The sequence below is a fragment of the Aedes albopictus genome, chromosome 1, assembly GCF_035046485.1.
Source record: "Aedes albopictus strain Foshan chromosome 1, AalbF5, whole genome shotgun sequence".
Lineage (NCBI taxonomy): Eukaryota > Metazoa > Arthropoda > Insecta > Diptera > Culicidae > Aedes > Aedes albopictus.
This window is the reverse complement of record NC_085136.1, coordinates 333,177,127-333,198,963: the sequence shown is the minus strand read 5'-3', so window position 1 is coordinate 333,198,963 and position 21,837 is coordinate 333,177,127. Positions and strand designations below refer to the sequence as shown.

At 40.2% G+C, this 21,837-nt stretch overlaps 1 protein-coding gene across 14 annotated transcripts in view; it reads right to left on the bottom strand.

Annotated features, from left to right (window-relative positions):
* Positions 1-332: 332 nt before the first annotated feature.
* LOC109403953 (uncharacterized) overlaps positions 333-21,837 on the bottom strand; it is a 48,334-nt gene continuing 26,829 nt past the window's right edge. The window contains exons 14-47 of one of the 14 annotated variants that reach the window (XM_062847392.1): positions 21,153-21,834; positions 18,683-21,090; positions 18,296-18,434; positions 17,793-18,235; positions 17,508-17,726; positions 17,270-17,396; positions 16,794-17,206; positions 16,099-16,550; positions 14,908-16,033; positions 13,988-14,843; positions 13,496-13,921; positions 12,431-13,435; positions 11,676-12,234; positions 11,112-11,603; positions 10,512-11,039; positions 10,062-10,451; positions 9,202-9,994; positions 8,975-9,143; positions 8,163-8,779; positions 7,597-7,774; positions 6,724-7,534; positions 5,586-5,982; positions 5,354-5,525; positions 4,664-5,176; positions 4,426-4,594; positions 3,758-4,226; positions 3,528-3,699; positions 2,786-3,462; positions 2,555-2,732; positions 2,349-2,489; positions 1,652-1,878; positions 1,411-1,588; positions 959-1,343; positions 333-773 (exon numbers count right to left, since the gene is read on the bottom strand). In XM_062847392.1, coding sequence (XP_062703376.1) covers positions 1,180-1,343; positions 1,411-1,588; positions 1,652-1,878; positions 2,349-2,489; positions 2,555-2,732; positions 2,786-2,893 — 996 coding nt within the window. In that variant the 5' untranslated portion in view covers positions 2,894-3,462; positions 3,528-3,699; positions 3,758-4,226; ... (23 more) ...; positions 18,683-21,090; positions 21,153-21,834 and the 3' untranslated portion in view covers positions 333-773; positions 959-1,179. Of the gene's footprint in view, positions 774-958; positions 1,344-1,410; positions 1,589-1,651; positions 1,879-2,348; positions 2,490-2,554; positions 2,733-2,785; positions 3,463-3,527; positions 3,700-3,757; positions 4,227-4,425; positions 4,595-4,663; positions 5,285-5,353; positions 5,526-5,585; positions 5,983-6,723; positions 7,535-7,596; positions 7,775-8,162; positions 8,780-8,974; positions 9,144-9,201; positions 9,995-10,061; positions 10,452-10,511; positions 11,040-11,111; positions 11,604-11,675; positions 12,235-12,430; positions 13,436-13,495; positions 13,922-13,987; positions 14,844-14,907; positions 16,034-16,098; positions 16,551-16,793; positions 17,207-17,269; positions 17,397-17,507; positions 17,727-17,792; positions 18,236-18,295; positions 18,435-18,682; positions 21,091-21,152; positions 21,835-21,837 lie in introns of those variants that run through there. The other 13 variants (XM_062847386.1, XM_062847393.1, XM_062847390.1 and 10 more) reach the window with 13 other exon arrangements.

Here is a 21,837-nt window from a genome sequence, read left to right as displayed (position 1 = left end):
GTCGGTCAGTTTCGAGCGTAGGAACTTAATCTGAAAAATGTGCAAAAGTTACGCACAATCGAACATTATTTATTATTTCTATCCAAAGCAAATCAACCTTACATATTGCTTCCTGGATTTTTCGTTACATCGAACGGAAGATTCGAGCTCCTCTATTGCTTGTTCCGATCGTATAGGAAAGTTCAACCCAGCGGCGGAATGCGATGTAACTCCAAGATGTGAAATTCTCTGGGGCGTTTCAGCTGATTCCATACCATGAAATTAAGAAAAAAAGTTACTTTCTAGAATGATTAATGATAAGCAAGTCTCAGAATTAGTTTCAAAAGTGGAAATATTGTTTTTCTACATTTATTCATATCCTAGAAATCTTCAAAGCTCTACAATCTTAGACCTAGCTCGAAAATTGCGCACGTTGTTGCGAACATAGATGCGTTTGATAACGCTTGCCATTTTTGATTTCAACGTTTCCATAGTAAATCCGTGACTGCTCCAAGCCTCTGAAATGGTAAGAACAATATTAGTATCATAGACATCTACAATGATAAAGAATTTACAGTTCCGAGTTAAAAATGAAGTACTAGCTCCAATAGAGTTACTTACAAACAATCTGTGAATATCCAATAATGCTGCAGTGTTTCTCGCTGCGTCATAGATTGAGAGGACTTGTTGGACGTCCAGTTAAAGTGACGGAAGATGGCTTGATCGGTGCAGATTTTACCAAACGTATCTTCAAGGCTTTGTCGTGGTGTTTTGATGCGGCGCAGAAATTTAATCTGAAGGAGCAAAACAGCAACACGAGTAAGTCAATCTAGTACTGACAGGACGTTTTTGTCAGGAAACAAACAATTTTGGTTTGTGAAATTTGTTCCAGCATCGACTACATTTTACTCCCCTAAAAGGTACAAACTACGCTATTTAGGGAAGTAAAACATTGTGAATTGTGGTACAAATTACTTACATATTTGCGTCTCATATTAGGATCTATCCGAACAAAATCCTCCAGTTGAATGACGGCATGCGGATCGGTTAGCGGAAACAAAAGTTTTGTGGCAGGGGCTCCAGGTTTGATTGCTGGAACAAAAATATTTTGAACTATTAGCACATTATTCCTGAGATATCCATAACGTGTGGCTAAGCTGTGCATAGAAGAAATCTAGTAATTGTAGCAGTCAATCTTTATTAGAAATCATCTTCATCCGAATAAATACAACTTTCAGTCAGTTCCCGTTCTCGCTTCCGGTTTTGGTAGCGACGGAATCGTTCCCGACCGTGTACGTTGCGAATCACCTTGCACAACATTTGACGAAGCTCATCCTCCGTAACTCCGTGATCCGTCCAGGCTTCTGCAAAATGAAGAATTTTAGGCTTAGATATGCAACGTCTAGCGAATCGCAAATTCTGCAGACGAACCCAAGAAGCAGCTCGTGAAAATGTCGTAGTTCTTCATCGCCCGTTTCTTGGCCCGACGACTGTTACTGAAGCCATTATAATTGTACTCGGTGAGGCTTTCGTCGTAAAAGAACATCTTGAAGATGCTTTCGATAGACGCATTTTCACTCGAGTCCTTGATCTGCCGAAGGCAATTGATCTGAAAATAAGAGTTCCAATATAATCACGTGCTTACGATAAGACTGATTAAAACTTGACATACGTATCTTCTACGTGTAAGAGCGCAACTCCGAACGGTTTCTTCCAAGCGCTCAATATCGTTGTCAGATTCAATGGGAAATCGGAAACCTGGAATGTTTTCTGCTACTTTGGACTCGATCATCGAATCCGGCTGACGGACATGTTCGGAGGACCTGCGCTGCGTTGCACTAAGGGCAGATTTCTTTTTTGGCTTTATAATCCAACGGACGTTCGAGATGGTGATTGTGCCTGGGAAATTATAAGAAATGATTTCGAGAAAAGTTGTACTAATGTTAGGTGATGAAATATTCATAAACTGCAGTGAATTTTCAGAGATTAAAACATAGTTGTGATAAATTAAAAGATTTATTGTTGAAAATGCATTACAGTCTTCCTTCTGTTGTCATTAGTGTACTATTATCGTGCCACGAGATTCTATGCAGATAGTTATGAAGTATTACACAAAAGCGACAACTGAGCAGTGCAGTACTAGATTGCATAGTATTGACGAGGATTTTATTGGTGGCGATGTTTTTTTTTAATTCGACATGTTGATTATACATGATAATACTAATATACTTGTAGCATTCTACTACTGCAGTAGCCACCCCAAATAATGTACCAGACATTTCAGGGAATCGTTGCAATTCCTGTAAAAAAAAATCGAAGACATTAAACTGTATGTCTAGTCTAGACCACACGATTTAATTTGCACTTACCAAACGAGTTATGTAGCCTCTTTTTCTTCTGTATCCGATTTTTATACTGCCGATTTCGTTTTCGTCTGTTGATATTTTTAATAATTTCTGTCAACATGGCACGAATCATATCGTCGGTGATTCCAAATTCTCGCCAGGCCACTAAGGATCCATTACAAATAAGCATTATATAAGATGTCACCCAAATTGATAGAAAATGTACATACCAGCGAAGCAGTCCCTAAAGATGGCGTAACTTTTCATTGCTCGCTTATGAACGCCCGGCGCAGTGCTAATTCCATTATAGTTATAGTTGACTAGAGCTTCGTCGTAGAACACCGACTGAAAAATGCATCGTATTGGTGTGTGGAGATCATTGGCCCTCAAATCTCGCAGGAATGCAATCTAGAAGTAAAACTTATGTTGCACATTGGCTTGGTAATCCGATGAAAACTTACATAATTGTCCCATTTGTACATGTCACTACGGACGGCAACTTCTAGCCGTTCGATTTCGCCCTCAGATCGGATCGGAAACCGGAATCCCGGTACACCAGTGTGCTCCATAGCCGCGGCCAGCAGTGCCTTAGTTTCGCTGCAGCTGATATTTGGGTTTTTGAGGCGCAAACGCCATGCTGAAAAGAGTTGAATTTGTTATTATTTCGATTTTTGAGCAAATCAACTGCGATGCAATCTTATAGGGCAGTGATTCAAACTTCGTGGCGAAAATTAAAATAATTGTATGAGTTTAATTGAACCTTAACAGAAATATGTAGTACTAGATTTTGTTTAGTCACATTATATAAGAAAATATCGATTCAAATTTGCAAGAACTCTTGTACGTTTTGATTGATATTTGAAAAATTGCTCTTCCACTAAACCATTCGTTACACAATAATATTAATAAGTTTTTATTTCTCAAATAAGCATCAGTTTAACAGATGCGAGCATTATGTATCATTTTCGATCGCTTGCCCAGCACAGTTTTCATCCGCGGGGTCATTTCTTGTCTCCTCTAGTACTTCGCTGGTTCTTGCGGAAGCGAGCCCCTCGTTTTCTATTGTTAACCAACGTGATCGCATTGCATAAATACTGTCGAAGCTCTTCTATCGAGTACGATTCCCCACCCCAAGCTTCTGCAAAGTGAAAAAAAAAACTTGTAAATGAAGAAGCCATATCAACCACTACAGCTAAAACCAACCAACAATGCACTCAGCGAAGATTTTGTAATCCTTCATTGCTTTTTTCTGTGTTCCGGAAAAGTTGCATCGCCCGCTGTAGTTGTAGTCCAGCAGTGACGCGTCGCTGAACAGCTTCAGGAAGGCGAACGATGGTTTCTCGACCAGTCGACGTGCTTTGCGTAGTAGTTCAATCTGAAAAACGAATTATTTACTTGAAATGACGTACTAGATTCGATCGAAATAAACTTACATATTGTCGTCGAATGGTGGTGCTTGCGCGAACGCTGCGTTCGAGATCTTCAATATCTTCGGCCGTTTTCAACGGAAATCTGAACCCAGGCACGGACCGGAACATAGGATTTTCAGCTTCATCGTTCGATTCGTCGTCATCATTTACCGCGACTTTGAAAGATCGCCTATTCAGCCGGATTTCACCCTTTTTGGTGCTAGGGCTACGAGTGTCTGCTATATAGAATACATCTGTAAATGACAATGAACGAGGTTAGGTGATCCCTGATTCAAGTAAAATTATCATTCAAATGCGAGACACATTGCATTGGATTTCAAAGGATTTTATTCGACAACTAATCACATTTCAGAGGTGGATTTTTTCTTATCGTATAAAATTTTTGCCAACCGGCGCCGTCGAATGCGATGAATAGCTTGTTTGATGTTCTCTTCCAGCATTTTGATGTCCATTTCCTGTGATTCCCAAGCAGCTGCAAAATGAGAAGCATTAATCATTTTAAGAAAGCGAATTTACACATTGAAGCGACAAAATGAGCTAGTACGTCAATAGTTTCACGCACTGTGCCATCTACATTAAGGCCATTCGGATCATTTGAAAGTAGACGTTCTGTCTTTAGACGCTTTGTCAGTAAACCGAAAATGACGTGTAAAGCACTTCAACAACTTTACCTAGCATGCATCCGTTGAAAATAGAGTAATTTTTCATCGCTTTCTTTGGAAATTTTGATATCCGACATCCACTCCAGGTATAGGCTTCCATAGAGCTTGAACCAAAAATCATTGGGAAGCAATCCACCAGATCTATATGTTTCGGTTTTTTGGCTTTTAACAGTTGAATCTAAATATTGAGGTCCAAATATCTCCTTAATTACCAAAATCTAGTACTGAAAAAATGGTGAACACTCACATATTGTCTCTTTATGGTGGCACTCGAGTCCACTCCCGCTTCCAGCCTTTCCACATCGGCTTCCGTTGTCAGTGGAAACACAAAACCATCCACCATCGACCGTCCACTTGCGTTATTTTTTGTCTCCCGGCGTTGACTAAAAAGGACATCCAGTTGCGCCAGTTCTAGCTTCAATTGTTCAACATCCTTATGTGACGTAGCTCCAGTGGGTATAGATTTCGCTGTAACGTTAAAATATTTTCGAGTTACTAGATTTCTGATTCAGTATTCTAGTACTGCATGTCAGAGAGAATAAAAATTTAAAATAATTCATTCTTTTCACAAACTTTTATTGAGCACTGCAATTTTAAGATTTCTGTTTTTGATTCTCCTTTATGAGCCACTTCTGAATGAGTTCCGATCGTTTTCGGCGGTTCCGGTTGGACAATTGCCGTCTCTCGCTGAGGCTAACTGTCACCGATTTCAATAGCTCGGTCAGTTTGGAAATCGTCAGACCTTGTGGCACCCAGGCTTCTGTGGAAAATATGTATTTATAAATATGAGCAGTCTTAGCAACACTGGAGAAAAAAACTAGCATTCAGTTAATTTTCAGTGTTGCCAAAAGCGTCATTTTCAAGTACACTAAAATTAGCAAGCCAGCAACAAAGAATAATAATTATATTATCTAACAATAATTATCCAATGCATTACCTAGCAAACAGTGCGTGAAAATGTCGTATCCGATCATATCCTTCTTATTAGTATGTCCATCCCCGTCTATTGTAACACATTAGTTGTAAAGCGAGAGATCACTGAATAGTTCACTCACATACTTTGCAAATAAGCTGGGTTGGTACTCTCCTAGGGATTTCAAATGTTTTATCTGTAAAACAAACAAAAAATCACAGGTAAATGTTTGCCGAAAGAAGCATCAGTCACGTACATATTGCCGGCGAACCATAGGATCCATCTTGACTGCAGCCTCGAGTCGATCGACGTCTTCCTCGCAGAACAATGGAAAGCTGAACCCGGTCACCCCCGTGGAAGAAGCCTCTTGCAAGTCCTCCTTGATAACTACCACATCTGGAACGAAACGGTATTCATTTAATCTGCAAAATACTTTTCCCAATGTTAAACACAGCCTCTGTAAAAGTAATAAAAACACAAATTTTCAAACAATGAATTTAACATTTATTCATTATGTTTGTCACAAAACTGCTGGATACGCTTCCGTTGGTTGTAATTGTTGGACCGCCGACGACCGGCAATCTTCGTAATCACCTTGGTCATGATGTCCGAGAGAATGTCCATCGAAGTAACTCCGTGTCGTTGCCAAGCCTCTGAAATTCAAAACATGAATCAGCACAGGGCAGATAAGTAAGATCTTCTTGCACATAATCTAGTACTTCGTCGTTGAGAGTCAGGACATGAGAAAATTTCGTTACCACGAGGGAAACTATCTGACAGGTAACAGCTGGATACAGCAATGTTCCGATTTTATCACTACCTTTTCAAAAAAAAAATTTAAAACATTGTAGAAAATCAATCAAAATGTTTTCAACTTTTTACCGCCGCCAATTCCGCCTTCTTGAAAAATAAGAAAGATGAACTTCAAACTCAAATGTATGAGGAAATCTATATATATAAAAATGCAGTGGCATACGTGGGACCGCGCATAACTTGCGAACGGATGGCCCGATTTGAGTCGTCTAAGTTTTGTTCTGTTAGTTTTCACCCAAGGAAGGTTTATGAGGCCTAAAACATGGGAAAATTGAGAGTTTTTGAAAATCGGGTTTTCATACATTTTGAACGGGGACTTGGGTGCTTGGCTAGGGACTTGGAACGTCAAAAAACGCAGTAGGCAAAACAAAGTTGGCCGGGTACAGCTAGTTAATTATAAATGATGATCTGACGCGCGGAGGGTGTGACAAAATCGGAACATTGCTGTATGATCATTAATGAGTTCAATCTATATTAATTTTAACTTCACAAATTTGCTATATCGCAGAAATGTATCACTTTTCTTGAACCATAATGTGCGAGAAGTCGTAGATTTCCCAAAAGAGCCCTCTCATCCTTACCAAGCATACAGTAGGAGAAGATGTCCATAGTTTTCATTGCCTTGCGTGGAAACTTTGGATTCTTGTACCCATTCCACGCATACGGAGCCATCGCTTCATCGGTGAAGAACTTCCCGAAACATTCCACAATGTCCATGTGGCGAGGTTTCCACTCGGTCAGATAGGCTACGTACTGGCGGCGTATATTTCTGGATGAGCGGACAGCTTCCTCTAGTTGTTCCACCTCGTCCGAGGTGTATACTGGAAAGGAAAATCCTTCAACCGAAATTTTCCGCTGCGGTTGTTCGGGTCGTTTGAACGGCTTCAGGTACCTCAACAGCTCTTTTTTACGCTTTGCCAGGTTCGACTGAATTGTTTCTGGAAGTATGCGAGAGTGTCAGATAGCAGATAATCAGCTGTATGATAAAAAAATAATAGATTATTTCTAAAATTTAGAATTTTATTAAATCAAAGCTGGTTAGAGAGTTCGCTGCAATTTTATTCAACTATCGATATTCATGGGCGGTGTTACACCTTTCGACGCGTATAAATGTGGTAGTAAAATAAATGAAAATTATACGTCAATCTAGTACTACAGTACAACCTATAAAATGCAATCGTAGAACGTATAGATTTCTTGCATGAAGAAGCTGGAGAAGGTTCGTCATAAACAAATTCATCCAATATAATATCTACTCTTGTACTTCAACAATCGTGTACTTCTTTTTCAGGGACTGTTTTTTGGTGTACCGACGTCGATTTATATGATAAACTGCTTTCTAAATCTGCTCGACAAGTGTTTCGTTATCGAGTCCGTGACTTTCCCATGCATCTGGAATAGATCAAAACCAATGTTCATCATGATTCTAGTACTGCCACTAGTTACAAACCTACCAATCATACAACCGTAGAATATATCATACATCTGCATGCCTTTCTTTGGCGTTCGTGGATACTGTGCCCTATCCAGACCGTGCCAATTGTAGTTGGTCATGGCTTCGTCGGTGAAGTACTTGTTGAACACCTGCCCGACGCCCTGGCGTAGCGGTTTTGTGACGCTCAGATATTCGACCTGAATAGGACAGATCGGTGAAGTACTAGATTTGTAGTAATGAGCTGAATTTTAGTATGGTGAGAAGGTCAATTATCCGTTTCTGCAATAAAATGGTGCAAAAAGCGTGGGTATTATGATTCCTTGCCTAATTTGATGCTGATTGAGCAAAACTTTGGGCAACAGTGTTGTTGTTTTCTCCATTTCTTGCAATATAAACAACATAGTTATCCAAAGTTTTGCTCAAACAGCATCAAATTAGGCAAGAAATCATAATACCCACGCTTTTGACACCATTTTATTGCAGAAACGCTCAGCTCATTACTACAAATCTAGTACTTCACCGAACGGGCCCCATTGGGAATTGCTAAAGTAAATTCTAATATAAAGTTGTATAAGACTAACTCACATATTGAGCTCGAATGTCACTATCGCAGCGAACAGCAGCTTCCAGCCGTTCGATGTCCTCTTCGCGACTAATGGGAAACATAAATCCGGTTACCTTGGGCTTATTAATTGCACCGGCAGCTTTGCTGAGCATTTGATATTCTTCGTCCAACTGTTTCAGCTCCCTGCGAAGTGATCGTATTTTGCTCAAATCGTCCTTACCATCTATGGTCAAAGGGCCCTCGTTGATGCGCTGTGCCAAACGTTCCATTTCCAACTTCATCAGAATCATTTTTGGAGGTACGTCAACAGTTCCTGTTCAATCAAGAGTTGGTTCAAATTGTTAGCAAAGAAACATTATTTATACACTAAACCGACAACAATATTCATTCTAGTACGTCAAAAAACATCGCAGTTAATCATTCACTTCTTCTCAATTTTATTGAATGTACTTTAAATTCTGAAAACAAGACATCCCGTTCCACACTAATCACTCAGAACCCTTGTCGCTGCTGATTCGTAGTAGCGTCTTCTTCGCTCGGAATGTACGTTGCCGCATACGGTTCCGGCTCTGTTTGATGGCCATTACCAGCTGCTTGGTCAATGTGTCCATATCCAATCCTTCTCCTTCGAAGGCTTCTGCAATATTTTCATAACAAAAGAATACTTAAATTAGTAACTCCATCTAATAAGGTCTTCAGAGAATCATAAAATAAAAATTCTTCATAAGTCAACAACACATATATCCAAATGTTTGAGAAAATTTCTTACGAGAACTTAAGTCTACAATTCTAGTACTACACTACAAAAATATCCCATGAAATATCCACTCACCCAAAAAGCATTCCGAAAAAATGGTGTACGCCTTCATCGAATGCTTAGATTTTCCGGAAGCATGCGAACCATGATAGTTGTAGGCAATAAGGGCCTCATCGGAAAACACCATTGGTAGAAACTGTATTAGATTCATCGGCGCTGGCTTTTTGTTGATAAGATAGTTCACCTGTTGTCGAAGAATAAAATTTGAACTCATGCCACATTATAATATCAATTGAACCTACATATTGGCACCGGACATACGGATCGTTTCGTACCTCCGCCTCCAAGCGTTCAATTTCCTCCTGCTCGGTCAGAGGGAACTCGAATCCCGGAACGGAAGATGGCTTACAATCCGGAGCGTTCTCCATTTTCGGTAGAGTCCCCGTAAGCATTTCCAGATCGCGCTGCAAATACTCAATCTGCGAAGAAACTGGATTTTCTCCGTGTTGAACAAACTCTCCGGACACCTTTTTGAGGTAGTAGAGTCGTTTCTGTAGCTTCATGATCTTGTGCACTGGAACGAAAAGTCAAGGAGAGGTTTTAGTGAAGTGTCATGCTACGATTCGTAAGATGAAGTAATAGAATGTGGACAGTTAAAAATGTTGGTTGATTGAGTACTCCGCCGAACCGTAACAGTGTCCTATAATAGTTCAAAAGTTGATTATTTTGTTGCTACTGGAATATAAATTGAGCTGTATAGTTGTACTAGATTGTAATTCCAGGTCTATAAAGCCAGTCAAATTGTTCTAAATTATATAGATGGGTTGTACTAGATTACTCGCCAAAACAGGTTTGTAGTGAAGAACTACTTGAGTCCATTGTAACAATTTAATTCCAAAAAGTTGTACTAGATTACATGCCAAGGAACTGTGAATTTATTGTTCTTCTTTTTTCATTATTGATAGCTCATTATAACCTTTCAACCACCCTCGTGGCCTCCTCTCAGTTATAATGTCGTGATTATGCGTCGAACGCACAATTTCATACATTGGGTCGCCGTACTTTGAAATGCGCTCGATAATTCTGGCCTTGCATCTGAAAACATAAGACCAAACCAATAAGCATTTCGTATTTTTATCGATTCTATTACGACGAAACTTACTTGAGAGGCTTTGCCTGACCGCACCGCCAACTGGTGGACCCTTTCCGTTCCTTTTCCATCTCGAATGAGTGTTCGAAGTAGCAGATCTGTCGACGACCTCGACGGCTTGTAGTGTACGTCACCATCCCTAGAATGCAGATCAAATGTTCTTGTTAGGAGATAGATTTCAACGGACGATATAGAAAAACTGTAAAAAAAAAAACGAAAATGAAAACACGATATATTTTGCTTTTGGGTAACTGTTGCTGAGGTACTAGAAGTAGCGCATAAGTTTATTTTAAGGAACGTTTCTCTTTACGCTCGGTTACAAGCGGATGATTGTGAAAGTGTTTGATGACGATTTTCTTTTGGCCACTACGATCCCGGACGGCATTGGCGCGAGCTTTGCAGCTGAAAGAAACCAAAGAATGTAAAGCCATATTCCATGCAGTACTAGAATTTAGAGCGTACCTAAGTGTACGGTGTTGACAACATCTCCATGAGGTAACACTGTTGCGTACTTTATCCTTGGTGAAGGCGAATCCATCCAGCATTAGCAATGGAGTTCCACGATTACTAATCGTATATTGGACGTATGGTTTGGTTCCATTTTCTGTCGGGGAAGGGGAATCAGGCCAGAGACAAGCAGGAGATAAATGAAACGAATGCACGACAAAGATTAGTTCATCCGTGTGTAACATTGAGAAACGAACTGAAATGAAAATAATACACACGTGTTCTAGTACTACAATATAACATCATTTTTCATCGAATTTCTCTTTGGTAATCTTATTACGTATATTTAAAATGGCATATCATTTACTGAGCAACCCCTTCTCAGAGATCTCATGGCGCTGCGTAATTTCTTCTTCGTTCTTCATATTGTTTTTCAGAGAGCCATATTTGCGTCGTTCGGAGATGATTTTGTGATTATGTTCTCCTCGGCGGACTAGATTTTCATCGTTCGGTGGAAGCGGCATGCGAACGCGAGCTCGGCACCTAAACGCCAAAATTAGAGCACACAAAAAAAGTTACCAATCATACCAAAGTTTCGCAAAAAGCCGTACTTACTTGAGCGCAAAATACTGCGAGCATCGCCAAAAAGTAGAACCGTTGCGTGCTTTTTCCTTGAAGAAAGAGAACCCATCCAGTAACAGCACCAGGGTGCCTTTGTTACTCAATGAATACTGAACGTTTGGTTTTCTTACTGCTTCTGAGGCGTCATGGAAACAATATGCAACTATAAACGAGACAAAAAGTAGGTCAAAATAAATAAGGAGAGGCGAAACCACCAACAAATCTATTGCTTCAATCAGATTATAATCAAACAATTCATTATTATTGTGTAGTATTTATTTATCCAATACAGTTTTCTAGACTGCTGGTGAAAAGACTCCACCCAATCTCATTCGTCGTTCATCGCGCTCTTTCTTGCGTTGTTCCAGCAGAGCCTTCAAGGCACCGCTTTTCCGACGTTCAGTAATTATCCCGTGATTGTGTTCGCCTCGGATCGAGAGCACTTTGCGATCTTTCCCACGAGATGTAGTCGCGCGAACTTTACAGCTGATAGAAAAAATGAACAAAAATATAAAATTATTGGATTTGAACAAGATGACGTACTAGATCGACACTAACCGCAAAGCTTTTGATTGCGAACAAGCCCAATCTATGTCGTTGTTCTTGACCAGCTCTTGCGTGAACACGTATCCATCGATCGACAGTTGGAGATTTCCTCGGCCACTCAAAACGAAAAACGACTTCGGCAGCTCTGAAATTGAACCAACAGTGAGTGATGGCAACACTTGCCCATCAAAACCTACACTCATAAACATTCAAACAAGATGAAATTTTTCAAAAGCTTTATTTGAATCAGTGCTGTTGCAAGTTTACTTTCGGCGCTGTTGCTTTCGTTCGTTAACAGTTTGTTTCCGTTTTTCCATAAGTTCTCTCAGCTGCCCTTCTCGACGATGCTCTTTCTTGACGGGATGGTCGTGCACTCCTTGGAGAGTCATTTGTAATCCGTTTCGCGAGACCTTCACCGAAGCCAAGCACCCGTAGGCTCTGTATTCAGTGCAACGCCACTGTGTGTGATTTTTCAAAGTGTGTTTCCGGTAGTAGCAGTGGTCTTTGACATACAGTTTGCGACGGTTGCCTTGCAATACGAAGCTGACGTCTTTGCTGGGGTCTATAGCGTCTGAAAAGGAGTCAAAGAAATTAGTACTAGATTTTTTTAGAGCTTTAAATTTGACTTTTCGCTACAAATTTATTTGATCATCTTATTCTGAAGTTAAAAAAAAACATTTTTCTTCCTGACATTTCGACAATTTTTCAGAACAAAAAACTTGAATAATGAAATTTTTGCGGCATTGACTTTGAACATTACTACTTACGTTTTTCGTCGCCTATTATTTCGACTGGATTACGCTTATACAGTACAGACACTCCAGCCAACTCCGGATGTGGCATTTCAAATTCGGTTTGAACTTGACTATAGTCTTCCATTGATTGTAGTAGATCGCCTGAAAATATTCACACAAAAAAACAATCAGTTAGGACGTTGATAATGATCCGATCTAAATGATAGTTTTTATTTATTGTTCAGCATTCAAATGACAATGGTCTCCGTTAACGTAATAAACAAGCCTGTTCTGCACCATGACTCGAGCTTCACATTGCAAAAACAAAACTATCGTTTAGATATTTTATTTATTTTATTTTTTTAATAGTGTAAGTAATATGACAGGCAAATTGAAGTTCCCTGCGACAATCACTTCTCTTTTTCGGTTTTCCGCCAGATACGCTCCTGCAGGCGTGCCTCCATCAACCGTTTGCGCTAGCTCAGTCTTTGTCTTCGCGTCATAATTGCATGGTTGTGCATTCCTCGCATATTCACTTTGTTTCCTGCCACATAGATGGTGACCGATGCTTTGCATCCCAACGGTCTCGACTGGCAACATTCCCAAATCGTGTATCGTTCCCTTTTTTTTCTTTCGGGTGAAGCTGTAACCCTGTATGACTAGCTTATGCGCTCTGCTCGTGTCCACGTAACGAATGTCTAGATTTCTAAACACATCTCAATTTTAGTTTATTTAAAACCATGAATCAGATTAGAAAATTTGGCAACACTACTTATGACATTTAGAATCAAGCAATGATGCCATTTTTACTTCACGATAGACAAAAGACAGCATCATTTCATGTGGCTCATTTATTCATAGACAATCCCCACTGATTTCAACAATTTTTGTCGAGCTTTCTCTTTATCACGTTGCTCGAGTAGTTTTCTGAGCGCACCCGCTTTGCGCCGTTCATGGATTTTGCCATGGTTATGCTCTCCTCTGAACGTGATTTTTCCATCCCTCGAAGCGCGATATGTTGTGGCCCGGGCTTTGCAACTGTAAACGAGAATGAAGTTGACGAAATTGGATGATGATCTAGTACTACACTTTACATACTTCAAGGGTCTAGCTTGACAGCACGCCCAGAACGTCATATGAGCCCGCTCGTTGAGTTTGGTAAACGAATATCCTTCTACAACCAGCTGAGTTGTCCCACGGGCTGTCACCATGTAGCATATATCCATATCGGATGCATTATCGCTGATACAGTTATCTGTAATACATCAATACACAATGAATCTCCGGAATGAAAAATTTGAGTATTCAAATCTAAAAAGACATATGATAAGTAATTTCACTTAATTTTTATTTATTCTACATCTCTTTGTATTCGACTGCTCTTTATCTAGCTTTCGTTTGTTCAGTAATTCTCTGAGAGCGCCATGCTTTCGTCGTTCGGAAACCACTTCATGATTGTGTTCCCCTCGGCATATGACAGGTCCTTTGTTGGGTGGGCGTGGCATTGTAGCTCGAACGCGACAGCTATAATGAGGTAATAGAATAATGACTTAGCAATCAGAACTACTTGCCAATTACAAAAACCCTCACCCTAGAGCTTTCTTCTGGGCACAGTTCCAGAAAAGATACCGTTGGGAAATTTTGTTGCGAACGAAGAAGTGGTTCCGAATCACCATGTTCTGCGTTCCTCGGTAATTCAATACAAAAGAAATTTCCTCTGGACAGACAACTGCAACGAGATTTGTAATAATGTCAAATGCGTGTACGATTCGGTGAAAATTCTTCGAAACACGTTGCATATTTTTTAGAAATAGCTTTGAGCGAAAATAATGTGATTGTTTTTTCTCTCTGTAGCACTACAACAGTCATTTTTTTCCATTAAGAACAAAAATATGAGGTTTCACTCTACATATTATGGTTTATAGTTTTTCAAAGTTGTTACAACTTGTGCATATTTATCGTTTATGGCACGACGCGATTCAGTGTGATTATTAACTTTTCTTGTAAACCCTGATCGCAACATCTTAAGTATAACTCAACGTTTTTAAGTTTATTGATAATAATATCTATTGCATACTACAGACCTCCCGAAATGACACGGTACTTCGCATTATATCAGCTCAATATATAAGCGACGAAGTAATAGAATACCGAAAAAGATACGTCATCAATTCACATTTATTTTTCTTGCTTCAAAAAGCACTGTGCCATTGGTAAAAGCGACGGTTGTGATACCGCTGGTATTGATGACATCGTTTGTTCTGGTACACCATGTTTAACCCTATCTGGTAGCCCGTCTCGTTCACGAGCGTATTGCTCTTTCAATTTAGCACATTCGCCAGGTTTTCGACGCTGCATAATAATCCGGTGATTATGAAAACCGCGCAGCTTGATGATCGGTTTGCCGTCTCTTTTCCCCCTTCCAGTTGTGGCACGAGCCGTGCAGCTGTAGCAATGATGGAATAGAGGACAGTGACACATGTAGTACTACATAAGGCGCATTTGCTTACCCAAGCACCCGGAACTGATTGCACGACCAGTACTGCAGTTCGTCGCTAGCCTTTACGCGCATGTAGAGAAATCCATCGACACAAAGTTGAGTTTTACCTCGTTTGCTCATGACGAATGAGATATCTGAATTAATGGAAAAAATTTTCAGTAATGAGAATTGCAACGCATTTTAACTGTAGTACTAGAGCAAAACACATTAGGCATTCAAAATGTAACAGCATTTATTAATATCATTGAAACGATAAAGTACTAGAATATATGTCACCGCTATCGCCTCAAGCATTTTTCGTGAATACATTGCTCCACAAGTTTGGCTCGTTGACCGGCTTGGCGTCGATCGTTGATGATCATGTGATTGAATGGGGCACATTCGGTGTAGTACTAGATTTGTAGTAATGAGCTGAATTTTAGTATGGTAAGAAGGTCAATTCTCCGTTTTTGCAATGAAATGGTACAAAAAGCGTGGGTATTATGATTCCTTGCCTAATTTGATGCTGTTTGAGCAAAATTTTGGATAACCATGTTGTTTATGTTGCAGAAAATGGAGAAAACAACAACACTGTTGTCTAAAGTTTTGCTCAAACAGCATCAAATTAGGCAAGGAATCATAATATCCACGCTTTTTGTACCATTTCATTGCAGAAACGGAGAATTGACCTTCTCACCATACTAAAATTCAGCTCATTACTACAAATCTAGTACTTCACCGATATGTCCTATTGGCATTCTCTTTGGAACATTGCTCCTAGAGCCTTGACTCTCATGTATATAAATCCATTTTCCTATAGCTGGGTGTCCCTTGTTTGGTAAGAACAAAACTATATAATATCTGCAATATTTCAAAATGTTTTTGTTATTAAGGTAGTACTATATTATGACGTAAGTTGATCCATCTTTAAACATAATTCAATTACGCAAATTTTACATTATATTTATCAAAATTTACCATTTTCCTACTGACATCAAGGTACAAGACCACGTTCTTTCCGGCATTTCTCGATCAGACGGGCACGCGCTCCGGATTTTCGTCGTTCTGTGACCACTTCATGATTGTGCTGTCCTCGTAGAGTTATTCTCGGTGAGCCGTTCTTTTGCACCTTGTGTGTAGTGGCCCGTGCAATGCAGCTGAATACGAGAAACGAGTAATTGTTAAGCACTAGTTTGAAAGAGCTTAAGGGTAAGAAAATTACTTCAACACTTTTGAATGGTTGCACGCCCAAAACTGTGAATCCCCTCGTGTTTTATCTCTGGTGTAAAGATATCCACTGACAGACAGCTGCATTCGACCCCTTCTGGTCACCACGAAAGATATGTCACTGATTTCTAGAAATGAAAAGTAGTTAATCAACATCAAAACATAACCACCAAGCTAGATCTGGTACTACACGGAAAGGATCACACTGATTTTTTTTAAATCTTATATTTGCGATGCGAATGTTAATGTTAACTATACTGCTACTGCTCTGTGGAGGTCTTTGGTTTATTTACGCTGAGAGCTTTTGACAACTTGGGTGATTTATTTACTGCTGGTTTCTTATACTTGCGACTGGTCGCGCCGATCGGATGGTTGTGCTGGTTTCGGAGAGAAATTCGAGCACCCTGACCGTTTCGTGGTTTGTACGTGCTTGCCCGGGCTGGACACCTGAAGATTTACGTAATATGTAGTTAAGCTCCATGGACACAAACAAGGCATCAAATTAAAGTAGTACTAGAACAACATTAAATTATAACGATTAATTGACATTTGTTATTTTTTAATTTAACTTGTAATGTTTGGAAACAACTATGCTAGTTCTGCAACAAAAACAGTTGTTCACTTTTATTTTACAGAACACAGTGTAAGCAATAGTCGTGCTAGTACATCATCCAAAGCCCAACTACATACCTATGAGAGTACGAAAGCATGCAGCGCCACATTTCGCAGTGCGTGGAGACTTTTTGACGAGAAAATATGTACCCGTTGACCGTTAGTTGTATTCCTCGGCTCGTCATTATGTAGGCCACGTCCTTCGGAACTGAAACACATAAAATTAAGACTTTGTCAAATCGTCTTTTAGAGCTAGAATAACAATTGAGAAAAGAATATGTGTGTGATTTGCAAATATATATATTTATCATAACAAATCGTATTCATCATATTCCAAGTCGGATTCCGTGGCGGAAAGAATAACTGCAGAAGTCGGCACAATCTTTTTTCGACGAACGTTCCGTCCGGTAATAACATCGTGAGTATGATCCTCTCTCAGCGAAATCATAGCGCTTCCCTCTTTACGGCTTGTTGTCGCTCGAGCTTTACAACTGAAGCGTGAGAAAGATTATGATTGAAGTACTAGAATTGCGTAACAACAGCAGCAAACTCACCGGTGGGCTCTCCTTTGACTGCAAACCCAAATTATTATTTTTTCGCGGACCTGCGATCTAGTGAATATGTGACCATTGATCTGCAACTGCAGCGTACCTCGACGACTCATTACGTACGAAAAGTTGTCTGAAAGAAATTTAACAAATGATGAAATTTTCTAACTAAACTCTCATTAAAGCACACTAAAGAAAAGCACGTAATGAATAAATCAATAGTTTATTTATTGTTAGAAATTACACTTTCACAGTCTATAGTTGCCATTGCTCCAGCTGTTTTTTGGGTCTTCCTCCTTTACGTGGAGGTTCCACTGACTGCTCCGAATCCCTCTCGCATTGTTCTTTGATGAATTTACATTGACCCCACTTTCGCCGACTGCTGACAACGCCATGGTTGTGCGCTCCTCGGACCGATATTAGCTTTCCACTTATTTTCTCACTAGTGGCTCGAACTTTGCAGCTGTAAAAATAACAAAAGTCGTTTATTATCAACAGCAATGTCACCGTTTACCGAACCACAACTTACTTCAAAACCCATGCTTGATTGCAAATCCATCGAATGGTATGCGGACGAACCTTTTCACGCGAAAACGAAAACCCGTCGATCATCAGCTGAACCTTGCCTCTCTTGCTCAGTTTGGCGTGCACATCCAGCTCTTCGTATGTGTAGCAATCTGTATAGAAGATTGGAACGTTCAATTTATCTTCACAGATTATTTTACTGCCACATTCTAGTACTGCATAAAAAGCGAAAATGTTATAGCATACAAAGACTGATTTATTCAACTGTCTATATCTTCAACTTTTAAATTGACACAGGTGCTGGTTCGTTCAGCATGTCGCCTGGCCAGCAGCTCTCGAAGTTCGCCATTCTTCCTCCGCTCTTTGATGACTTCATGGTTGTGTTCTCCATCGACTGAAATGATCTGACCGCCTTTTTGACGATCGGTTGTCGCCCGTGACATACAGCTAAAATTTTGAACCACTGTGAACATATTCAAATGGAAAAGGAAGTACTAGAATACTTACTGTAAAGCTTTAAACTGCACGCAACGCCATCGAATAGTTCGTAAGCGAACCCTTTGCCTGCTGTAGCAATGACCATCGATCATCAACTGAGGAGTTCCTTTTCTACTGGAAACGTAGTTTGCCTCGAACCGACTAATATCTGCAATAGTTAAATTCAGCATAGGTTAGAAGTGGCCGTATAGAATAAACCTCAGAACAATAGAAATGAACGCTTATGCGTATTCGGTAATGTAATTTTATTCCATCGAAACAATTGCTAACTTGACTAACAATTCACCATATCACTGTTTCTTCGATTTCACAGTCATTCGACCCTCTTTGATCCGCTGCAAATCCCCATGCTGGCGACGTCGCATACTAGGCGGATGATTGTGATAGTTGACGTACCTTCGGATAGTACCCTGCAGGTCGTTATTGGTTACGGCTCGAGCCTTACAGCGAAGTGCCTTTGTTTGCAAGCAAGACCAGTGAATGGTGGTTTGCAGCACTTTCATTCTTGTGAATCGATAGCCATCGATTTCCAGCTGAAGAGATCCTCTTTTTGTCGTGTGGTAGTGGATGGGTGGAAGTGGTCCGTTTTCGAAATAGCCAATAACTGTACCATGGGAATTATTTAGCGATTAGTCGTATACGTCGCAGTTATTTAACATTCTGATTCGATTCAGAGGCGTTTCAGATAACTCCAGAATTGAACTTTGCATTGTTGATTCATTTTTACGATTGCTAAACTCATTTCTAAATTTTCCAAGGGTAATAGAATACTAGGAAATGTGAAATAAGCTTCAAATACAATATATTTGCCAAAAAGTGAATTGAGCAGAATGAATCACTTGATTATAAATATGTACGACGAACTCAAATAGGAATCTAGTACTGCATTTGTGAAACACAATTAACTTTTGATTTATACCGTGGGGTGCCCTAATTTCGCGCGGGTCCAAATTTCGCTAACTGATCATATTTAGACATCATAATCATAAAAAAATGTGCAATTGTCCCAATTTTACGTTAACTATACTATCTAAAGTAAAATTTGGACAATGCAACGATTATTTCTATGATTATGCTCTCTAAATCTTATCAGTGAGCGAAATTTGAACCCGCGCGAAATTAGGGCACCCCACGGTACAAACAGAAAATCATCACAAAGGCATTCTACTTCCAGCTGTTCACTAAACTACGTGCTCCTCAACTATCTTCGTGTTTGTCCCGTGTTGCCCGTTTCACTAGAAAGCCACCTCAACATATACTTTTATAGTGATTTATGTTCACGTAGCGGAATCGTGCCACAACATTGTCCGTTCTTCCATTTGTCGCTTCAGCTCACGCAGCTCACCCGCCTTCCGTCGCTGCATTTGAGGAGGATGATTGGTGGATGTTGATCAGCTGACGCATCATCCCTCGCGACGTAGTAGTAGCTCGCGCTTTGCACTGGATGGCTTTGTTTTGCACGCAAATCCACTGGATAGCCTGTTTGCCTTTATGTTTTCTTGTGAAGCGAAACCCTTCGATATCCAGCTGGGGCGCTCCTCTCGAACTCATTACATACTGAATGTTCGAGTAGGTGCTATCTGTAAAACGTCGAAATTGGTTAAAATATGAACGATGAAAATATGTTTAAGTACTAGAATATTTCAATTAATAGTGTTCACTACAAAGGGCTCCAGACGGATGGCGAAATGACAAATGTCCAAATACATATCAAGGTGATCCTCCTTTTTTGAGCAAAGGCTATTCTTTCTAGGAATTCGCCCTTTTATTTGTTCGGCAGTTTGTCATTTCGCCAAATGTCTTTCGATCACCGATGCAAATGATATATTAACAGAGTATCAGATATGTGTTGTCGTCAACGTTATCTTTATGTAATAGATTGTCAAATTTTGTATATTACTATCTAAACATTGTAATGGATCTCCGAAAGATCGGGTTGTAAAAGCTTCAGCCTCTCCGCCGTATGTTGTTTCAATTTGTGCAGTTCGCCAGCCTTCCGTCGTTCCATGTGCGGTGGATGGTTGTGTGTGTTGTTGTAGTACTGCACAAGTCCCTTCGGGGTGTTACTGGTGGTGGCTCGTGCCTTGCAAGCCAACGCTTTCGTCTGAAGGCACTCCCATCGAATTGTGGTTTTGCAAATTTTCTGTCTCGTGTAGCGGTACCCATCGATCTCCAGCTGGGCCGTCCCTTTTCGGCTCATGGTGTAATGGATAACGGCTTCGTGATCTGCAGTGGATAAATAATTATAAATAAACAGGAATTCTACCTTCAATACCATCTGGAGTACGATGGAGTACTAGAATAAAACAAAATATGCGTAAATAAAAATTTATTGGTTTTTAGCTCGCTATGCGTCGGCGGAGATACCGATAAATGCTCTACAACTTGACGAAGTACTAGTGCAAAACAAGTGAAGTGCGTTTATTAAGCACAGTCAACAATGTCCAGAAACAACGGTGAACGGGCAATGATAAATATATCGCGAACAATAACAGTAACAGTGTTCTCGCACACTTGACGAAGTACTAGAATGCCACATATTTTTTAAAACGAAATCCTCTAGCTCTGCTAGCAGATATTCCGCAGCGTATGTTTCTTCCGGAATTGGCTTGTCATTTTCAGCGCTAGTAGTCGGTTGTGGTTTCACTTCAGATGGAGCGGATTTCTGGTTCATCCGTTTGCGCTGTAGTAGAATGTCTCGCAATGTGCCACGTTTCCTTCGCTCCAGAATGCCATGATTGTGCTTTGCCCAAAAAACTTCCAACGCTCCGGTCGAACGTCGCTGACGGTGCCATGCGGGACATCTGTATGAAAAACAGATGTTCCTTTATAAATTCAACTTCAAATATGTTCGACTCATGCTTACCGCAATGCACGGAATTGTATACATCTCCAGTAGATCGTGTCCTCCTTCACGATGTGTCGTGTGAATGGAAATCCGTCGATGCAGAGCTGTGGTGATCCCTTGGTACTCATCACAAATTGCGCACTGCTGATAGGTACTATAGCGAAAGAGAACTTTGATGTTATATGAATGCCATGGCGAAAACTGTCAAAACTAGTACTACAAAATTAGATGAAAATTTAAATGTGAATGAAAAATATGCTTTATTTGGAAAAACGCACATAAAATACGTGGAGTTTTGAAGACTATACTAACAGACTAACTGTCTTAGCCAAAATGTCATCACTCATCCGGGCCAGTTCTGTATGCGAGTGGTCATCAGAAATGACATAGGTCTTTCTGTTGAACACCAACAATTGCGATGGACACCGTTCCTTCAAGTGCCACGTACACCGGTAAATCTTATGTCCACTGCGAGTAAAATGGTACTCAAAGTGGTGTCCATCGTGCTGAACCCCGACACCACCCTTCTTGGTAGGAACGTTTATCAAATCATAAGGCGTCCCGGTAGCAGTGATTTGCTGTACATTCAACGTCTTGTGGGACTTAGGTTTCGAGATTGTCCTTGGAAGCGATTTGGCATGCGATCCTGATCCGAGTGGTAGTTTATTCAGTATGAGTGATGATGTCGTGTAAATATTGACTG